The sequence below is a fragment of the Ursus maritimus genome, unplaced genomic scaffold, assembly GCF_017311325.1.
Source record: "Ursus maritimus isolate PB19 unplaced genomic scaffold, ASM1731132v1 scaffold_28, whole genome shotgun sequence".
NCBI lineage: Eukaryota > Metazoa > Chordata > Mammalia > Carnivora > Ursidae > Ursus > Ursus maritimus.
This window is the reverse complement of record NW_024425341.1, coordinates 2,189,557-2,211,960: the sequence shown is the minus strand read 5'-3', so window position 1 is coordinate 2,211,960 and position 22,404 is coordinate 2,189,557. Positions and strand designations below refer to the sequence as shown.

At 43.7% G+C, this 22,404-nt stretch overlaps 1 protein-coding gene across 1 annotated transcript in view; it reads left to right on the top strand.

Annotated features, from left to right (window-relative positions):
• Nucleotides 1-5,288, top strand: part of IKBKB (inhibitor of nuclear factor kappa B kinase subunit beta) — a 58,868-nt gene extending 53,580 nt beyond the window's left edge. The window contains exons 20-22 of the mRNA XM_040643217.1: nucleotides 484-611; nucleotides 2,799-2,889; nucleotides 3,941-5,288. Of these exons, the coding sequence (XP_040499151.1) occupies nucleotides 484-611; nucleotides 2,799-2,889; nucleotides 3,941-4,006 (285 nt within the window). The 3' untranslated portion in view covers nucleotides 4,007-5,288. The remainder of the gene's footprint in view (nucleotides 1-483; nucleotides 612-2,798; nucleotides 2,890-3,940) is intronic.
• The last annotated feature ends 17,116 nt before the right edge of the window (nucleotides 5,289-22,404 follow it).

The following is a 22,404-nucleotide window of genomic DNA, read 5'->3' as shown; positions in this document are numbered from 1 at the left end:
TCTGCCTGCCACTCCCCCTGCTGTGTGTGAGTGAGTGCTCTCTCTCTCTGGCAAATAAATGAAATCTTAAAAAAAAAAATACACCTATAGACGCAGAAATTTTCTTTTTTTTTTTTTTAAGATTTTATTTATTTATGTGACAGAGGGAGACAGCCAGCGAGAGAGGGAACACAGCAGGGGAGTGGGAGAGGAAGAAGCAGGCTCCCAGCGGAGGAGCCCGATGTGGGCCTTGATCCCTGAATGCCAGGATCACGCCCTGAGCCGAAGGCAGGCGCTTAACGACTGCGCTACCCAGGCGCCCCTACGCAGAAATTTTCTAAGCCGAAATGCAAACCGTGGTCATGAGTAGGGATATTGACTAATAATTTATAGGAATAGCTAATGTCTTGTGTTCCATAAGAAAATACCATGGTGTGAATGCAAAATTGGGATCATCCCTTTGCTCCAAAATTCTGTTGACTTTCTTTTGGTTTTGTCCTTTAGAGCAAAGTCCGTGGCCCTGTCAGCGGAAGCCCAGACAGCATGAATGCTTCTCGCCTCAGTCACTCGGGTCAGCTGCTGTCTCAGCCTTCTGCTGCCCCCAACAGCCTACCCGAGGCCATCAAGAAAAGGTGGGTCACTGTTCAGTGCCAGGCGTGATGGCCACAGGCACATCAGGAGGTCATGGGAATGGAAATGCATGTGTATCATTGAGAGATCATTTCATCTGTCTAGTGATTCCATGCATGTTTTTCTTTGTGTTGGTTCATATGCGAGGCAGATGTGGTATTTTATTCTCCTGGTCCCTTGTAATTTGCTAACTAAGTGCTTTTCTTGTCTGAGGATTGGGTTACAAATTGCTTAATGAGGATATCGAAAGTGCTAGTCCCGTCAGCCATCATCTGTGTTCAAAACCAGATTCCCTGCAGGGTGTGCCCTGTGGGCCACGCCTTGGTTGTCTTGCCTCCTCCCTCTCACCTCCCACCACTCTGAGTTACCAAGCTACAGTTTTCCTCCTGCTGCCTGTCCTTACCCCACTCCTCCCACTCCTCCCTTGCTTTCCCCTCCTGTCACCTGGGCCACTGCCACCGAGGTGGTAAGCAGAGTGTTTCTTTCTGCAAGGCGTTTCACCTCCCTGCTTCCTGTCTGGTACCACCTCCAAGCCCTTTCTGGTCAGATGAGTCTTCACAGAATACCATTGGATCAAGTTATTTTTTTGGCCAGTAACTAGTAGTGGCTTCCCGCTCCCCTAGAGGATCCAAGCGGAGCCTTTTCAGACACATGCGGCCACCTCCGAGCCACTCTCCAGGCTGCTCCCCTGTTCCCTGGCCTAGCCCGGTGATTCTGAAAGTCTGACCCAGACCAGCGGCATCAGCAGCCTCTGGGCACTTGTTAGAGATGCAGGTGCTGAGTCAGCTGCTCGGGGGCGGGCCCCGAAGGCAGCTTCTCAGAAGCCTGGCGGGCTGCCTCTGGCCAGTGTCCTGCCCTGGGTGGTCCTCCCATCTGCAGGGCACATCTGCTTCCCTCTTCTTCCCCCTCCCCCAGTGCCCTGACTACTCATACACACAGAGCTCTCTCTTCTGTGTTTTTGTTTCTAGTTCAGCCCCACGCCGTTTCTTCAACACCTTCTATGTGTCGGGTCTTAGGCACTGGCGATGGGTAAAATCATTCCCGTGACCCAACCTTCAGACACAGAAAATAGACTAATGATTGCCTAGAGCGGGTGGAGGGGAGGATGGGAAAGCGCTGATAATGGGTACAAGGTTTCTTTTTAGACTATGAAAATGTTTTAAAACTAGATTGTAAAGATTGTATAATTCTGTAAATATACTAAAACTATCAAATTATACAGTTTAAATGGGTGAACTGTATGGTATATAAATTATATCTCAATAAAGCTGTTTTAACAATCCTGTTCCTATGCTTGGGGAATTCCTAGCCTGTGCTGTTGTGGTGCTTAATCATACGTGGCCTTAGATTCTTGACTCTCTCCCCAAGCTGCGGTGAGCTTGAGGATGCTGACCGCTCCTGTGCCTCTTCCATTGCCTCTGGAGCTGGCACTGAGCCTTCAGCCTAGTTAGTAGCCACACGGGCTGAGCGAAAATGTGGCCTGTGTTCCTCCCTTCAGAGTGTCATGCTTTGCAAGGTGAGTGGAGTTCCAGGGCACTGTCTTGGATTGGGCATAGTCCCTCCAGTGATACTCTGGAAGCTCTGGAAAAGTCGTCCCGGGAGAGTTGTCTGTCCATGTCATGGAGCTGAGGTTGGAATAAGACAGCAGCTTATTGTACTCTCCCCTCTCTCCCCACCACAGTCCTTGAAAGGACAGGTGCATTTCTTATCCTAGAAAAGAGAGAATGGATTAAATCAAATCAGCTCCCAGAACTTGCTTTTTCACAGATCTCAAGGAACTATGGAAATGGTGAAATTACTTGGTCTATATAATTTTTTTTCTATTTCAAAAATTGGAAAACAGGTGATTTGTGAGATATCTTCAGATTTGGGCAATTTGGAGAGGATTCAACTATTTAAGTCAGAAAGCACTCATTTACTTCTAACTTTTCTATTAAAAAGAGATCTTCTTTTTCACACCGTGAACGGTAATGCCTATCTGTGGCTGGATGTGGGCTTCTGAAAAGTGCTTAACGAGATGAATGAGATTACTAATCAGGACGTGGTACTTTGAAACACTTAGCATCAAAGTAATTGTAATTTAATTTTTAAAATCTTGTCAAAAGCTCTGTAGCATATCTTCTAAGCAGTAGTGTTATCTCTGAAAAATCAGGTTGAGCATTTTCTAATACTGCGATCCTTTCCTTTAGTGAAGAACTGGTGGCTGAAGCACATACTCTCTGCGCCCAGCTAGAAAACGCAATGCAAGACACCATAAAAGAACAGGACCAGAGTTGGAGGGTAATGGGCTGTGTGAATCCCAGCTGTTCCATGTCTGTCCTTTCCACGGCAAACCCGAAAAAGAAAATGCGAAGGCAGTCCAGCGTGTCCTCCGTCTCACTATATGCTTATGCTTTTCTAGTGCATATTTATTATTGTTCATAGTGATGCTAACAATTACTGAATGGGTGCAGTATTCCGTTTAATCCTCGTAACAATTTTCGTAAGGAAGGTAACGTCATTCTGAGAAGGTCTTTCTCTCCCTGCGGTTTCCATAGCACTGCTGAGCGTCCGCGTGTGTGGAGTGCTGTGCTGGACTCGGGGGATAGAACCAGAGCCTGTCACAGCCCCACCTCGCAGGGGCTGAGCTGAACCGTAGGTAGTACTAGTTACAGGGAAGCTAACGTGACAAAAAGTGAGTCAAGACACGGGTACACTTTAAGGCGAAGCTTACGTTGCTGAGTGGACTCTAAGTCATGCCTCAGATTTTAAAAGGCCCTCTCCCGCCAAGACAGCGACCTGCTAGCCTCCCCCTGACTTCCCAGTTGCCAGAGGAATCAGACGGGATACCACTGCTAACTGTCATCACTTCTTCATTCGAGTGCCTGTCTCTGGTGTGGGGCTGTCTCTGCTCTTCGTCGCTGTTCGTCCTCCTCCTGACAGGCCGCATTTCGAGCATTTCACTGCTGAGTTGCACTTCTGCCAGAGGAACAGGAAGTCGTATCAGGCCATGGCATCTGGTAGGGTTGGAAATGGGTAGCTGAGGTGAGCTCCTGGTACCAGCTACCCACAGCGAGCATAAGTGGGTGCTGCGAGCCGCAGGTAGTACTAAGACTTCCCGCCTGGTTTCCATAGTCGCAGCATCTGAGGGACTTCACGCTAGGCCAAAGGAAAGTTCCTGTATGGTTTTGAAAATAGAGCTTTAGCCCAAGAGTAGCCTGCAATAACAAGACTGCTGTTAATGGGAGGATTTAAATTTCCTTCTAAATTGTGCCGGTCGCCTCCTGAGGAAGACAAACAACCTGAGTTGTATTGGTGCCGCTGTATTTTTAACGTGCCTGTTGACTTTCAGTCTCTAGACTGGAGCTGGTTACAGACGGAAGAAGAAGAGCAGAATAGCCTGGAACAGGCCTCTTGACTGTGTGGGTGGCCTTGACCACCTGATGGAGCTGCCTGGCCTGAGGTCCTCCCTGCTATAATGATGTCCCAGAAGTCTTCAGCGCGCAGACAGAGATCTTCTCACTTCCCCGGGAGCTGTGACACTCACCACGGGCCAGGGGTGTGGCCCTCCGTGAGCGCTACCAGCAACTTGTCTGCACACTGGAAGTCCTCCCTCACAGAGGCTCAGCAAACACTGGTGCCGGGCCTGAGCTGCTTCCTCGGCTCTGAGACAGTGCTCAAGGTACTTGCCCCACAGACCACTGGACGAATGTCTAACGGGACTCTTTCAGGACAAAGTATGAAGGACACTCGATGTCAGCCTGGCCTCTCCTGACCCCTCCTGATCTCCTCAGGCCCTGATCCACCTGTCCTCCCAGCTAGTGTTTCATCTGGTTTCAGAACCAAACAGACTTTAAATCAAAGACTCGCCTGGCCCCATCCTTTCTCTTCCTCTTTTCATTTCACTGCTGCTAAAATTTCCCTTTTACCAACGACTTTGGTGGTTGTGCTGCCTCGGCAAGGTTGTAGGTGAAAGCTAGCTCTCCCCGGCCACAGTCCTTCAGCCCCAGAATGACTCTCTAGAGCTGGCACAGACGAGCAGCTTCCTTCCTCTGGGTGCCACACACCACCTGGGAGTGAGTCATCGTGGGGAAGAAGGAAAGAGGAAAAGGGTACCTGTCAACCCCATGTCTGCCGACCGCTGTGCCCACACCTGTCCTTGCACACATCCCTGTGAGGCGGTCATGGGACAGGGGAGCTCCTGCTTCTCGTATCATCTAGCAGTATTATTAAATTGATTTATTTAAAAAATAGTTTCTATATTTTGTAACATAACTCAAACATTTCTACTGGGTTCCACAATCTATTTTTACAATATTTATGGTTAGGACTTAGGAACTCAGAAACCAGCTTACTGGAAAATGTCGTAAGATCGAAGACTGCATGCATCGCATAGTACTGGGTAGCACTAGCCCTGCTGCTCTGACAGCTCACAGAAGTCCTGTATATTAAAGCAGGAAAGCAGAACGAGTGCAGATGGTCACGAAAGGCGAGTTTGGTCAGACGAGGAAGTTGGAACAGAAGAGTTTCACACACTGGCTTCCATGGAAACAGTACAAAGGGTTTCATGGCCAAGTAAGTTTAGGAAATGCTTCATGCTTTAACTGTCTCTTGGAGAGTCACATTGTACACTGGCATATTAAAGTTCTGAGAGTCCTGTGATAATAAACTGCCCTAACTATGTAAATCTGTTTACCAAACACGTTTGACAATAGAGCCTTTTTTCCCCATGTAAGTGTAACATTTATTAACATCCCAAAGAGCTGGAGTTGGATGCAGCATGATTTTGGAAACACTGATGAGGAGCATAGTGGGAAATCAGACCACAAACACAGGCTGGGATGGGGCCAGATTGGGGAGGGAATGAATCTTGGGCAAAGGGTTATGGGTTTATTTTATAGGCACTTGGAAGTCACTGAAGAATTTTGAACAAGAAAATGACAAAGCAATGGTTTAAAAAGACTAATGTAACTGGAATATGCTAATTGATTTAAAAAAGTGAAAACCTGAGGTAGGACTTCTGCTTCCAAGAATATGAGGTAGATGTACTTTCCCCAATCTTCCCTTAAGTATAACTAAAATCCTTCAGTGTTATCTGTAAACAATACAAGAAGTCGCTGAAAGGTAGAAGGCCAAAGACCAGCTGGAGACCTTGGACCTGAGCAGTGACTTGGTCCTGAGTTCCCTGGGTTTTGCTTTTGCCTCGTAGGTCCCCAGCAGGGTGCCAGAGAAGCCAACCGACAGGCACAACGGAAGAGCTGCTCCCTCTAGTGGTACTAGATTCCCAGGGCTGCTTAACAGTCACCCCCCACCGCATGGCCTAACACAGCCGATGTCTGTTCCTGCACAATTCTGGAGGCCCGGGTCTGTAATCGGGGTGCTGACGGGACAGCGGCTCCTCCGGAGGCCGTAGGGGAGATTCTTTTTTTTTTTTTTTTAATAATATTTTTTTATTATGTTAGTCACCATCCCTAGTTTTTGATGTAAAGTTCCATGATTCATTACTTGCGTATAACACCCAGTGCACCATGCAGTACGTGCCCTCCTTACTACCCATCACCAGCTTCTTTTCCTTGCTTCGTGTAGCTTCTGGGGAGTCCGGGTGATCCTCCCTTTGCGGCTGCATCTCTGCCTCTACGCTCAAGCTGCCATTTCTTCTGCCTGTCACATCTCCCCTGTGTGCGTATTATTAGAACCCTTGTGACTGAATTTAGGGCTGATCTGGATATTCCAGGATAAGCTCCTCTTCTCGGGACCCTTAATTTAATCACATGTTTTGCCACATAAGGCAATAGTCACAGATTCTGGGGTTTAAGATGTGGACGTTTCTTCCAGCGGGGGCCACAATTTAACCTACTACCGCCTGCCCTCTAGCCCCTCAAAATTCATGCTCATCCCACATGCAAAATACATTCACCCCATCTCAACATCCCCAGAAGTCTCAACCCATTACAGAACCAGCTCCACAGACCAAAATTTAAATGTTCGCTCAGCAGTCCTGAATTTCATCATCTATGTCACCTTCGGGAAGACGGCATGATCCATCCTGGGTCAAAAGTCTTCCATCCGTGGACCTGTGGAACTAGCAAACAAGTTACCTGCTTGCAAGATACAATGGTGAGATAGGCATATAATAGCTATTCCCATTCCAAAAGGAAGAGATTGAAAGGAATAAAGGAGTCACCCGTCCCAAGCAAGCTTGAAATCCAGCTAGGCAAATTCCATTAGGTTTCAAGTCTTGAGAATCATTCTCTGTCACTTGAGGCTCTGCCTGCTGGGCGCAGGCCAGCTCCATAGGCCTCTTGAGTTTGTGTCCACAGTGACTCAAGGCCTCTGCTTCTGTGCCTGCTCCGCCAGCCTTTGCCTTTGTACCCAAATGTACGCCCGCAGAATCATTCTCACTTTTTCTTGAAGGCTAACGTGCCGAGTGACTATCAGCCATTCCCAGCCTGCGAAGTTTTGGAAGTCCAACAGACATCTCTTTTCATCCTCTCTCTGCCCCTTTCAGTCCAAGCTGGTTTTTGTGATATTCTCAAAAATTGTGTGGGTCTCCTGTGTATGTTCTGAGAATCCATACCATTAGACAAAAGGTCCACAGCTCTTTCTTAGGCAACCCCATCTCTATTCCTGGCTTCTGCCGAGATGATTGAGTGGGTCTCTGAGCCACACACATAATCTCGTCAGCAACAGGTTGTCCAGCTGCACCCTTGACCTACTCTGCAGAGGACGCTTTCCCAACAGTGCATTTCTTAATTTTAGTGTCTTTTGCAATCTGGATAGGCTGAAAACCTTGAAAATCATCAAGCGCTGGGTTTTTGGGGTTTTTTTTTACAGTCCTTTCTTCATTTCCTTCCTTTTCGCATTTTACTCTGAACAGCAAGGAGAAATCAGGCCGCACCTTCAACACTTTGCTTGGAAATCTGAGCAGCTAACAGCCAGGTTCGTTGCCTGCAAGTTTTACTTTCCGTAATGGCAGAACACAGTTCAGCCAAGTAACATATTTCTACCAACGTTCTGTTGATAATGATACATGTACTCTCTGAGATGATAGAAGCTTTATCTACCATGATCCTCACTTTCTGAGCCCTCATCAATGTCTTTAATGTCCTTTTTTTTTTTTTAAGAGAGAGAGCACACATGCGCGTGAGCAGGGGCTGAGGATAGAGAATCTTTTTTTTTTTAAGTTACACCAAAATAAGCAGCTGCTATAGATTTTATTTTTTATTTTTTGCAATCATCTGAAAAAGTTTATTCTTTTTCATTTTACAATGAAAAAATTCTTCCAAATCTTATGAGCAACCATCTCAATCAGTAAATGTAATGGGCCATTTAATTTTTTTTATGTTCAGTTAGTCACTGAATAGTACATCATTAGTTTTTGATATAGTGCTCAATGATTCATTAGTTGTGTATAACACCCAGTGCTCATCACATCACACGCCCTCCTTAATACCCATCACCCTCTTAGGGGTGCCTGGGTGGCACAGTCGTTAAACGTCTGCCTCCGGCTCAGGGCGTGATCCCAGCGTTCTGGGATCGAGCCCCGCATCAGGCTCGTCCACTGGGAGCTTGCTTCTTCCTCTCCCACTCCCCCTGCTTGTGTTCCCTCTCTCGCTGGCTGTCTCTGTCAAATAAATAAAATCTTAAAAAAAAAAAAATACCCATCACCCTCTTACCCCATTGCCCCACCCCCCCTCCCCTCTGAAACCCTCAGTTTGTTTCCAAGGGTCCATAGTCTCTCATGGTTCATCTCCCACTCTGATCTCTCCCCCTTCAGATTTCCTTCCCTTCCTCTACGGTCCTCCGTGCTATTGCTTATGTTCCACCTATAAGTGAAACCACATGATAATTATCTTTTTCTGCTTGCCTTATTTCACTTAGCATAATCCCCTCCAGTTCCATCCATGTCATGCAGATGTTGGGTATTCATCCTTTCTGATGGCTGAGTAACATTCCATTGTATATATGAAGCACATCTTTATCCATTTGTCTGTTGAAGGGCATCTCGGCTCCTTCCACAGTTTGACTATTGTAGACACTGCTGCTATGAAATTGGGTGCATGTGCCCCTTCTTTTCACTACATCTGTATCTTTGGGGTAAATACCTAGTAGTGCAATCTCTGGGTCGTAGGGTAGTTCTATTTTTATGGGGCTCCATGCTCAACGCAGAGTCTGCTTGAGATTCTCTTCCTCTTCCTCTGCCCCTCCCCCTGCTCAGGCTCTGTCTCTCTAAAAAAATAAACAAGCAAAATCTTTAAAACAAACAAAACTAGATACCATATGAGTCAGCAATCACTCCTGGCATTTATCCTAGAGAAATAAAATCGTATATTCATACAAAAAGCTGTTTGTTGCAGCTTTATTTTTAATAATCTAAACCTGGAAGCAAAATTTCCTCCAATAGGTGAATGGTTAAACAAACTGTGATAGATCCATAGCGTGGAGTAGCACTTGGCATGAAAAGGCATGCAACAACTCAGATGGACTCAAGGGTGTTCTACTGAGTGGAAAAAAGCGAATTTTCCAATGTCATACACAATCTGGTTCCATTTATCTGACATTCTCAAAATGATTATTATAGAGATGGAGAATAAAGAGAAATTAGTAATTTCCAGGGATTAGGAATCTTGGTGGGGAGAACGGTGGGTGTTTAAAGGGATAACATGAGGGAGACCTGTATGGTGATAAGACAGTTCTGTATCTCGATTCCGGTGGAGTTACACAAATCACACGTGATAAAATGGCATCGAACTATATGCACACACTGAACCAGTGTCACTTACCTGCTTTTAATATTGTAGCATTGTTACATAAGATGTAACCACTGAGAAAAACCAGGTGAAGGGGATATGGGACCTCTCTATAGAATATTTGCAACTTCCTGTACATCTGTAATTATTTGTAACTTCTGGTGAGTCTATAATTATTTTTTTTTGAAGTTAAGAAAGAAACAAGAATAAAGAAATCCCTAGAGGTAGAAACCCAGTTTTTTGGATGGGTATTAGGGTTGGGGGCTGAGAGAGGGGAAGAGAGGAAGTGTGGACAATAGACGGTACGAGCGGAAATGGAAAGGATGTGGCAAATGTGAGTGACATGAACATCTAGTAATATATTCTATGTATATAATAAGTGCTTAGTGCAAATCGACAATAATCTATTTGCTAGTCAGCAATGCTAATTTTATCTTTACCCTTTTCTTCTGGACCTGTCCTGATGAATAAATTAGGTAGCAACTCCTTTTCCCTCTATGTCATCTCGACTCCGATTTCAGGAAGATTCAAATATTTAAATAAAGATATTATGGCATATAATTTGATGTCCTCATTGATAGAATTTCCTAGAAAACTGTTGTTCAGCAGAACTTTGTGTGATGATGAGAATGTTCTAGTCTGCACTGTCCTGTAGGTAGCTACAAATCACATATGACTGTTGAGCATTTAAAATGTGGCTATGGCAACTAAGGAACTGAATTTTTATTTTATTTAATTTCATTTTGTAGCTACTATATTGGACAGAGCGGTTTGGGAAGAAAACACTGTCTTTACAAGATGTGTTTGGAACAGGACAAGCGTTTACGAATTGGTTAATATATGCCAGGCAATGAACTAACTTGACTTGAAATGCGTGTTTCATCAACTCTACCACACATTTGTTCTCAGTGGGATATGTCTTTAATCAATGGCAGGTCACAGTATAGGGGGGGTCAGGCGGCAGTTGTATCAGTTGTAATTACAGATGCGAACTTAGTCATAGGTGTCACTCAGCGGAGCTGTATTCATTTGGCACCATGCATGCTGAGTTTAATTGCCTTCAAAATCTCTTCAGAAATATTACCCTTTCGGTGTGATTTGAGACAGAAATTAATTGTGTACCCAGAAAGGCCAAAACAGAGCAGTGAGCATAAATCTGATATTGGTCATATAAATACTCTTGAGATATGACCATAATTCCATATTTTCTTTCAAAGTAACAGCCAAATGCTTATGGGTCCTAAGAAAGGAATATACCTAGAAGTACGTGAGGCTGTCCGTTTGTCACTGAAATACAAGCAAAAGAATTGTTTATCTCATGTCAAGCAACTGAAGGCAAGAGAAATTGCCAAGTGCTTCAGAACAACTAGAAAAATTCAAAGCAACATGAGGCTGGTGTGACTAATCCATTTGTCATCCAGGATCATAGTTAAGACATTGTGCCATAGATGGGACGCCCGGGTGGTTCAGTCGATTAAGCGTCTGCCTTCAGCTCAGGTCATGACCCCAGGGTCCTGGGATCAAGTCCTGCATCCGGCTCCTTGCTCAGTGAGGAGCCTGCTTCTCCCTCTGCCTGCCGCTCCCCCTGCTTGTGCTCACTCTCTGACAAATAAATAAATAAAATCTTAAAAAGATAAAAAGACATTATGCTATAGTTTAATTGATAGCCTTTTTTTTCCTTAGTGGTACGTAAAATGATGGTGTTTCTTACAATTCAATGGATTTAAGACTGTTAAAAATACAGTCTCTGATAGTCCTCCCAATTCTAATGAGGTAAGTGCTATCATTATCTTCATTTCATCCACAAGGAAACTGAGGCATGGAGAGGTTTAATAAGGTTAAATTAATTCTGACCTTCTTGAGAAGGCTAAGACAGGTCTCAAAAGTGACTCTTTTTCCTTGAGGTGTTGGCTGTAGGAGTGGGCAGAAGTCCGATTTTTCTCAACACAAACTGACTCGCGGTTTGTTGGAATGATGTTCAGTGACTGCTAACTAACGTCAGGAGATTCAGAGCTTTTTAAAAAACTTGTTCTATGACAATTTGACAAATACGCAAATACAGACAAAGTAGTGTAATAAACTTCTTTATTCTATTCACCCAGATTCAAATTTATCGATACATGGACAATCATATTATTTCCTCACCAGCTGCTCTATTAATGAAGAAAATCTCAGACATCATGACATTTCACCCATATTTAGCATGTACCTCCAGAAGTTTAGCCCCTTTCTTGTTTTCAGCATAATTACAATACTATTATCAGAATTCTTTCATTCAGGGTCCAATCAAGGGAATGAAACTACACAGCAGATTTAACAAGGAAAGTTTAATATAACAGGGAATTGGCTTTTTTTTAATTAGTTTTTTTTTAAGATTTTATTTATTTATTTGACAGAGATAGAGACAGCCAGCAAGAGAGGGAACACAAGCAGGGGGAGTGGGAGAGGAAGAAGCAGGCTCATAGCAGAGGAACCTGATGTGGGGCTCGATCCCATAACGCCGGGATCACGCCCTGAGCCGAAGGCAGACGCTTAACCGCTGTGCCACCCAGGCGCCCCAGGGAATTGGCTTCTTAACCGACTGACCCACCCAGATGCCCCTCTCCCTTTTTTAGAAGATTTTATTGAATCTTAAAGATTTTATTGAAGCCCATTATAGAGTTGGCTTCTAACAGGTGAAGAAAACTAAGAATGCAGGAATAGCAGAAAAAGAGAGTAGCCACAACCCCAGTGGCTGAAAAAGCCCCACTCCACCCCCCACCCCCAGGCCCAGATCCAGACATCATCAGAGAGGGTGTGGCTGTGGCTTACCACTGCAAGAAGGGAAAGCTTGGTGCTGAGTTGGCCAACCTCACTGGGCAGCTGCCCCCCGGGGCGCTGGGGAAAGCTGTCCGCTGGGAGGTGCTGCACCACACAACTCACTGAGAAACTGCCAACAGGGGTGCTTTGGCACCTTTGGGGTGCCAGAGGAATCTTCCTGCTCATTGCCACACACGCTAGGAGCGGCCAGTAGGAGCCCACGGGAACCAGGAAGAAGAGCCCTTTCTTCTTCCGGTGTTCTAATGTTCCTTACGACAGAGTTTAAAATTGTGCCCGTCGGCGAGGGAGAGACGTCCCAGCAGCAAAAACAAGACAATGAAGAATGGATTTGGAATTAAGAGGCACTAGGTTGGTAATCAGCACAGTCCTCTCCCTGACTAATCAACTTCCATGTGCATCTTTCTCCATACATTAAACCTCCAGGCAAAAACTAAACGACTCTATGTTTACACCTAAGATACAGCTACACTTCAGAAAAATGAAAATCTCTCACCTTTCCCCCAAATCAAAAGATACACAGACCCAATAATCACCGTATCTATCACTAGCCATATAAATTGCTCCCCAAATGCCATCACCCTAAGTTATACACTTTATCTTCAACAACTTGTATGTAAACTAATATTGGGAAGGAGAGAGAAGAAGAAAATGGGTAGCGTGTGCAAATAAGCACACACATGGAATAAGATAAGCAGAGAGAAAATACACAGAGTTCCTGCAGTCCTCGTTTCTACAAGTAGTATCTGTCTCTTCCGTGAGCCTGGAACTGATAGCTACAGGTTTATTTTCCCTCTCCTCATCCCATATTTCCCCTGCCCTCAGCCTCAGCCTCAGCTAGTCAGGATTCTTTGTCAGGTGTAATGATCCTGAAGGATCCAAGTCCAAAATTGTACAGACTTTTTTTTTTTTTGCTGTAATTTTGCATTAATTTTAACTATTGCATATGAAATGTGTCAAAAGAAGCCCCAGAAAATCTCCTGGCTCCAGACATAGTCCTCACTACCCTGATTGCGTAGCAGCAACTCAATTTCTCCTTGGCAATCAAGATCAATCATTCTAATCAGTAGTAACCTTTTCTTGCCTTTTGGCTCAGTGGCATAGGAATCCAAAATGGCCAGGTAGCAACCTCATGTCCCAATTCAATGGAATCATTGTGGTGCTGCTGGTTGAAGTATTTCCCCTCCTTGGGCACTAAGAGCTCCAGACAAGTGGAGATCAAGATTGCCAGCGTGGGAAGCCAAAATTTTGCAAGGGGGTTTTTGTATATGCAGTGAAAGAAGTCCCTCCTACTTTTCACCCTTTGAATCCCAGACCTATTCATTCTCACTATAAGGAGATAACATCATATAATGCTTTCTGATTCAATGTACAGACTGCATCCTGCAAGACAGAACTCCATCTTTCCAGGATGTTGTGGCCCAACTGGCATTGAAACCATGTCTTTATCAAGCTATTCCAATTTCAGTTATCCCGGCCACTTTTGGATGATAGGGTATATGGCTGCACTTCCTTTGCTGTGATCCGAATTCTTTGATCAGAAGCAATGCTTTAGGATTGCGGATCTGTAAGTCCACAGACGGTGATGCAAGCAGAAGCAGACAGGGAAGGCAAGTCCGTGTCCAGACTATGTATCTATTCCAGCGAGGAATGGTGATAAGGATGAACATCTGCTCCTTCTAATGTCATCAAACTGCCATTAGTCGGCTGCCTTGCTTCCCAGCGTGGTCGTGCCGTACTGGGGGCTAGTTGTAGTCTCTGTTGGCATGTTAACTGGAGCATTATCCCGGTCAGCCTTGGTAAGAGGAAGGTGAGCCTCATCGTTGAGCCTGTGCATAGCCTCCATCCCTGTCACCACAGCCACTGTGTTCATAGCCTACTGAGCAAACAGTGAGATGATGGGGCAAAAAGACTGATACCACTCACCATGTAATTTTGTCCGCCGTATTATCAAGAGCCTCCTATACAGAGGCTATCCTTTCATGGGCATGCACGTGAGACACAAATCATCTTCAGTCTGCGTCCATTGTGAGAGGTTCATCCACATGCCTCTTCTCTGGACTTCCTTGCTGGCAATCTTCCAACCCTATTCTCTACAAGTTCCTGATCATCCAGCCAATCTGTTAGTAACAGCCCACGAATCAGACTGGATCCATACTTCTAGCCGTCTCTTATTCCAGACAAAGAGAAAAACCTGTACTGTTCCCAATTCTGCCCACCAAGAGGATTTTCCTGTGCTACTGTGCTTCCGAGCTCCCCTGAGTGGGGGGTAGTGCTGTAGTTGTTTTCTTTTGGGGGGCACCGGCATGTCACGTAGAGCCACCGATAAACCAGGCTGCAATTTTTCTTCTGCAGGTAACTCGCCATGAAGGACATCATCCGCATGCCACAGACATGGACTGAGAGAGAGGACACGAGCAACATCAGTGCTAAAGGGCTGAAGGGGCCTGAGCCACCCGCTCATGCAACTCACTCACCCCTTTTGGATCTTCTTCCAAGTACCCTTAGCACCAAAGAGGACAAGTATTCCGACTCTATCGCCATACATCTCTTTTGCCTCTTTGAACTTCCTATATTGTCACTGAAGTCATTTTTTCAATGTTTTATTTCTATAGTTTCTTTTTCGTTGGTTGTTGCTGGTAGAGAAGAACTAATGTTTGTAAGTCAATCATGTATCTGGGAACCGTACTGAAATTTTATTAGTTCTAATATTTTATCTTAATTCTATTGTGTTATCTGTATGGATTACTCTTAGCTGCAGATAATTATGGTGTTGTCTTTTCTAATACTAATGCCTTTACTGTTTGCACAATTGTGGGAATAGCGGACATCCTTGCCCTCTTTTGAGACTAAAGTTTCTCTGTCAGAAATTATTTCTTTAAAGATTTTATTTATTTAATTGAGAAAGAGAGAGGACGAGCCGGGGGAGCGGCTGAGGGAGAGGGACAGCAGAATCCCAGGACCCCGAGATCATGACCTGAGCTGAAGTCAGATGCTCAACTGACTAAACCACCAGGTGACCCTCTCTGTCAAAAATGATGTTTACTGTTGGCTTCTGACAGAGTCTATATGAAGTAAAGTATATTTTCTACTATTTTCTGTTTTCTGAGCCCTTTTAAAATCACAAACTGGAGGGCACCTGGCTGGGTCAGTTGGAAGAGCACGCAACTCTTGATCTCCAGGTCATGGGTTCAAGCTCCACGTCTGGGTGTAGAGATTACTTAAAAAAAAACATATTAAATCAAATCACAAATTGTTTTGAACTTTATCAAACACTTTTCATTTGTATACTGAGGTAATCATGTGATGTATTTTTTCCTCCCTCCTATTATTGTGAGGAATCGTGTTAGATTTTTCTGGTGTTAAACTGTTCTTGCATTGATAGAATGAACTCTATGTGCCCATGATTTTTAAATAGATCTTATTTTTTAAAGATTTTATTTATTTATTTGAAAGAGAGAATGAACAGGGGGAGGGGCAGAAGGAGAGAGGGAGAAAGAGACTCCCCACTGAGCAGGGAACCTGACATGGAGCTGGATCCCAGGACCCTGAGAACATGACCTGAGCCAAAGACAGACACTTAATAACTGAGCCCCAGTAGAGTTTATTATTTTAAAGCAGTTTTAGAATCACAGCGAAATTGTGTAGAAGGTACAGAGATTTCCCACACACCCCATGCTCTCACAAGTTCATAGCCTTCCCCACCATCCACATCCCCCACCAGAGTGGTACATTATTTTCAACTCGTGAACCTACATGGACATTTCATTATCATCCAGAGTCCATAGTTTACATTCAAGTTCACCTTTGTGTTGCACATTCTGTGGGTTCGGACAAATTTATAATGACATGTATCCACGATTATAGGATCACGCAGAACAGTTTCACTGCTCTGCAATTGTTTGTTTTTAAATTCAGTCACTTGGGGTGCCTGGGTGGTTCAGTCAGTTAAGCGTCCAACTCTTGATTTCAGCTCAGGTTATGAGATTGAGCCCTGAGTCGGGCCCCACACTGGGCGTGGAGCCTGCTTAAGATTCTCTCTCTCCGAGGCGCCTGGGTGGCTCAGCGGTTAAGCCTCTGCCTTCAGCTCAGGGCATGATCCTGGAGTCCTAGTGATCGAGTCCCACATCAGCCTCCTCTGCTGGGAGCCTGCTTCTTCCTCTCCCACTCCCCCTGCTTGTGTTTCCTCTCTCGCGGTGTCTCTCTCTGTCAAATAAATAAAATCTTTAAAAAAAAAAAAAAGGCAGAACAGGCTTTCTTTCTGCTGGGCTCTGTCAAATAAATAAATAAAATCTTTAAAAAAAAAAGATTCTCTCTCTCCTTCTCCCTCTGCTCCTCTCCCCACTCGCATGCTCTCTGACTCTAAAATAAAATAAAATAAAAAATAAAAAAATTTAAAAATTCAATTACTTAATATTTTATTTGAGATGTTTACATTTATTTTTATATTGGAAATGGGCCTATACTTTTCTCAGGGGCACTCAAAATAGAATATGTATTCTATGAAACTGAAGGGAAATGTTGACTTTTCCATGGCTGGTGCTCATGGCCTTACTACCCTCTTTATGTTGACGGCTACATTTATATCCCTAAACTTCAAATATGTAGATTTACCTCTGTGGTGAACATACCGAAATACCTCAAAAATACTGAATTTATTCTCTCCCTGTCCCCCAAACCTGTTATTTGTATTTTTGTGAGCTCGGGTAATGACACTGCCATCCACCAAGTCCTAGAAGGCAGAGATCATGCTAGACTCTTCCTCGCTCTTCTCATCTAAGACCTGCCTATTTTTCACCTCTTAATTTTCAAACGTTTTCCTCTCATGCTCTCCTGCCTCAGGTTTTTAAATAGTCTCCTAAAATCTCCCACTTAGCAAAAATGTATCCTCTGCAGTGCTGTTAGAGTGAAAATTGGAAAATGTCACTTGGCTGCTTGAAACCCCCTGTGACTCTACAGCACCAAAGACCAATGACAGTCTCCACGGTCCAGCAGACATTGACACTCATCTTGACTTCCAACCTCATACGCTACCAACTTCGGGGCAGTATTCTATTTTCCTAATACACACCATACTGTTTCTTCTCTGTGAAAAGGTTTTTTTACATGTCTCACCTCATCTCATCCTGTTCATCCTCGTCCGTGGCTCTTCCTGTTTCTCTCAGTTGATTCTGTGACCTCTCCCTGACCTCTACACTAGCTGCACCTCCCCCCACACCCTGCTACACACACACACACACACACACACACATACACACAAGGAGTTCTCTAATCTAGCCTTACTCCCAAAGCAATTTATTCTTGCCTCATAGTTTTATTTCTTTTTTTTTAAGATTTTATTTATTTATTTGAGAGAGAGAGCATGAGCGGGAGCAAGGAGATGGAGAGAGAAGCAGGCTCCCCACTAAGCAGGGAGCCCAGCGCAGGGCTGGATCCCAGGACCCTGGGATCATGACCTGAGCCAAAGGTCGGTGCTTAACTGACTGAGCCACCCAGGCATCCCTCCCACCTCCTGTTTTTAAACACCATACAGATGCTGATGGTTTCTAATTATACCTCCAGCTCAGACCTCTCTCCTAAACCCCAGGATAATATATCCCACTGTCAACTGGATATACATCACACATTCCAAAAATCAACTCCTGATTTTTCCCTCCCAAACTTTTCTTCGTAGTCTTCCTAACGTCTTGAATGACAGCTCTGTTCTTCCAGTTACTTAGTTAAATAACCATGGATTCACCCTGACTACTCTCTTTCTCATACCCCACATCCAATGTATCCAATGAATCCTGGTAGTTCAACCTTCAGAATATACCCAGAACTTGAATATTTCCCATTTCCTTCAGTATCACCTTCTGCTCTCACTTTGCTACCACCACTCTGACCCCCTCTCTGTCCACGGGGCATGCTGCCCGCTCCTTGGTACCATCATCTGCTACTCTCGTCCTTGCTCACTCTGGACCACCCACACTATCTTCCTCACTTATCCTCTATGAAAGAAAAAGACTTCATTTCAAATTGGGTTTTGTTGGTATCACCCTTTGTTGAAACGGTCATGTAATCTGTGCCAATCTGCCTAGAACGTTTTAGCTTCAGCCTCGGAGGTGACACTAACATTTTCCTCTGCCTGGATCACTCTCTCCTGCAGAGAGCCTCATGGCTCCTTTCCTCTCGGTTTACATCTCTGTTCATATGCAGCCATGTCAGAGAGGCCTTCCCAAGCCATCCTCCATGCTGGCACCCATCTCCTACCCCACCACCCAGGCGGCTGTCCCTGTACCTCTGTTATCTTGACTTATTTCTTCTTATGCACTGTCACCACCTGATACATTTATTTGTCCCTCCATACATCCATTAAAAAACTCCACGAGATCAGACTTGGTCTGTTCATTGCTGTATACACAGCACCCAGAGTAGGGCAGGGCACTTGGTAGGGGTTCAATAAATGTTTATTGATTGAATGAGTACTTCTAGCTCACACATATTTTGTCAGAAGTACCTAGCACTATCTCTTGAAAGGGTTTAGGCTTTTGAAATCCTGAAAGGAGAGACTAGGGGCTTTCAGCTCTGTCTCTTCTTTTGTGTGTGTGTCTTATTTTTTATTAGTATTTTATTTTATTATTATTTTTCATTTAGCTCTGTCTCTTCTTTATGCTGAGGAAGTGAAACAAGTAAAAATATTTGCTTGGGATGGGTAGAAGGGAGGAGAACACTGACAGTTCATATTTCAAAAAAATGATCACCCAAGGCAGTTCTTACTTCTCATTTCCCCCCGAGTCCACAGGCTTGTGGGTTCTAAAGTAGAGAATGGTTTTTGGAGGTTTGTTTTTTTTTTTAAAGCCAAAACATTATTTCTGTGTGGAAATTTGAGGTCTGTTATCACTTGATTTACTCCATCACCCCCAACCAGCTTTGGTTCACTCCCTTGTATTATGTGTGAATCTTTCCGGTTTTCACAACAGGTAGTGTGGCTTAATATAACTTTTAATCCTTCTTTCTCCTTTTCCCTACTATGCTCAATCTCATTCAATAAATGTTTACTTAGAAAAAATGTTACCCAGTTAGGAGCCCTTAAACAGTGCTCAGTGTTATTTTCCAAATAAGGTTTTGTTAGTGACATATCTAAGGGTGCATATCTTAGGATGGACCAACTTGTCTCAGTTTGCCCTGAACTTTCTTGGTTTTAGCCCTGAAGTTCCGTATCCCAGGAAGCCCCTCAGTCCCTGCCAAGCTGGGCAGTTAGCCACCCTACATCATGATGTGTCAATATCCTCTGTAATTTAAAGTATTTGATAGTTCAGCAAAATTGCAATTTAGGATATTCATTCACTATGTATTTATTGAGCCCCTACTCTGCTGGAGCTTGCAATCCACATTAGGGGAGGAAAAACAGAGCAGAGAGAAGATAATAGGCAAGTAACCATGTGTAAATTTCAAATCATTTTCATGGAATGGAATAGTTCCACAGTAATAGAAAGGGCCTGGTTGCTGCTCAGGAATGTGACAAGGATGTGACCACTTGGCTGGGAATTGAATGTTGGGAAGGCAGCCAGGCAAAGCCCTGAACAACGAGAAAAGAGCTCTGAAGGTACATGTGTGTGCTACATAATGATATGTGTTCACTAACAAACGGAAAAGCGGTGAGAACTAAACTAGGAAAGTTGGAAGGAGATAAATCACATTAGGCTTTGTGGGCCATTGGAAGGAATTTGGAATTTATTCTAAGTGCAGTGAAAGCGTGTTTAAGTAAATGAATGACATGCTGATATACATTTTTAAAAGACTACTTTTGTCTTGTTTGGAGAATGGCCTGCCAGGGACAAGAGCAGAACCAGGAAGCCCACTGAGGAGGCTAGGGCAGCAATCAGGGAGTGAGATCATGGTAGACTGGACTAGAGTAGTGGCAGTAGAGGGGGTGAGAGGTCATCCAATTCAGAGCGCGAATTCTGGAGACAGAACAGACAAGACTTGACAGATTGGATGTGGGTTGTGAAAAGAGCCATTAAGAATGGCTCCTAGAGTTTTGACCTGATGGCAGGGTGGATTAAAATGTCATTAACTGAATTGGGGAAAAGTTCAGGAGAAGTTAGTGGGGCAAAAATCAAGAGTTCTTTAGGACATTTACTAGTGAGATGCTTACTATGGATGAATACAGACAGCCAGCAGGCAGTCTGATATATGAGAGTGGAACTCAAGGGAGAGGTCAGCGCTAGAAATACAAATTTAGGAGTCTTCAAGCTGGCATGGCATTTTAAAAGGTGAAACCCAACAGAGTGGAAAAGCTGGTTAGAGGAGCAAAGCCTGAGGCACTTTCTCAGAAAAGCTGGAGAGTGGAGGAGGAGTGAGAACCAGCACAAACACGCAGAACAAAAACTTGAGAAGGAGTGGGTATGAAGGAAGGAGGAAAACACAGAGCATGTGCTATCTTAGAAGCCAATTAAAAACAAAGTATTTCAAGAAGAGAGGGGTTAAAGTTTGTTGCTGGTTGGTCCAAGAAGATGAGGACAGGGAATTGATCACTTCCCTTGGATTCTCTGGCACTGATTTTTAAAAAGTATAATCCTCATATGCACTACCCATATAAAATGAGTATTTTTTTACTCATATAAAAATGGCATAATACTCATATAAAACACTCACAATGCTTATTTAAAAAATGATCCTACAGTTCCCTAAAGTTGTAACTTTCATTTTTCAAAAACGAATAAAAACCTTTCTTTCTTTCTTTCTTTCTTTCTTTCTTTCTTTCTTTTTTTTTTTTTTTTTTTGGAGAGAGAGAGCATCCCAGGCAGGCTCCCCACTCACCCAGGGGAGAGCCCGACTTGGGGCTTGATCCTGAAATCACGACCTGAGATGAAATCAAGAGTCAGGTGTTCAACTGACTGAGTCACCCAGGTGCCCCGGAATTAAAACTTTTTTTTTTTTAATTTAATGAGGGATGATCATTCTTCAGACCATAATAATATGAACATAGCATGGAATAAGGATTGGGTAGGAAAAAAGCTGAACTGAGAAAAATACTAAGACAGCTCATATATCTAAACAAAGGTGGGACTCAAGGTGTTAAGAAACTGTGTTAAAAATTTAGGCAAGGTATAGGGGCGCCTGGGTGGCACAGCGGTTAAGCGTCTGCCTTCGGCTCAGGGCGTGAAACCTGGCATTCTGGGATCGAGTCCCACATCAGGCTCCTCCGCTATGAGCCTGCTTCTCCCGCTCCCCCTGCTTGTGTTCCCTCTCTCGCTGGCTGTCTCTATCTCTGTTGAATAAATAAATAAAATCTTAAAAAAAAAATTAGGCAAGGTACAAGTTGGGAAGATACAAATATTTACAAAAAATATACAAATACAATATACAAAAAAGGATTAGTATTTATATATATAAAAGAGCTAACAAATTAACAGCGGACAACTACCCCTAATGAAACACGAACGAAAGATATACAGATAGGAAGTTCATAAAAGAAGAAATACAAATATCCAATAAGCATAACTTAAGATGTACACATTGCCAATCAAAGAAATTACTTGTATCTAAAGCATTATTCCATTATTGAAAAATAATGGTAATTTTTAAAGAACTGGCTTACAAGACTAGAAGCATATGTTACAAAAAATTAATCATGATTAAGCTGGATGGTGAGATAATCGATTTTTTCTCCATTTCTACATTTTTCAAATATTTCTACAACACTCATGCATCATTTTGTAATAAGCTTTTAATTTTATTTACATACAAAACGATTGCCTGGAAGTGGCAGTTCAGTATGAACCCAGGAGATACACTTGTAAAATAAAATATTGCTGATGTCACATTTCCATCTTTTTAAATTTTATTTTAAAGTAATCTCTACATCCAACATGGGGCCCGAACTTACAACCCCCAGATCAAGATCTAGTGATAATGCTCACAGTCACCGACTGAGGCAGGTAGGCACCCAGGTCATCCATCATGTTTTAACGACAGTTTTATTGTTCATTATCTAGGTTAAGCACTTTTCCCCTTCCTACTGTTTTTTTTTTTTTTCCGCTTTAGCTCCTACCGCAAAAAGCAGGGGAATAAAAAATAAAATACCTTTGACATTGGTTGGCATATCTGCTAAAAATTTTAGTATAGGAGGCTCTCCTATAATTGGCATATATCCTTCTCTGCTCCTGCCTGCACCCGAGGTAGGGAACTCCACTGCACAGTGCATTGGCACTACATTCTTACAGAAAGCTTGGACAGTTAAGTACGATACCGGTGTTCCCCT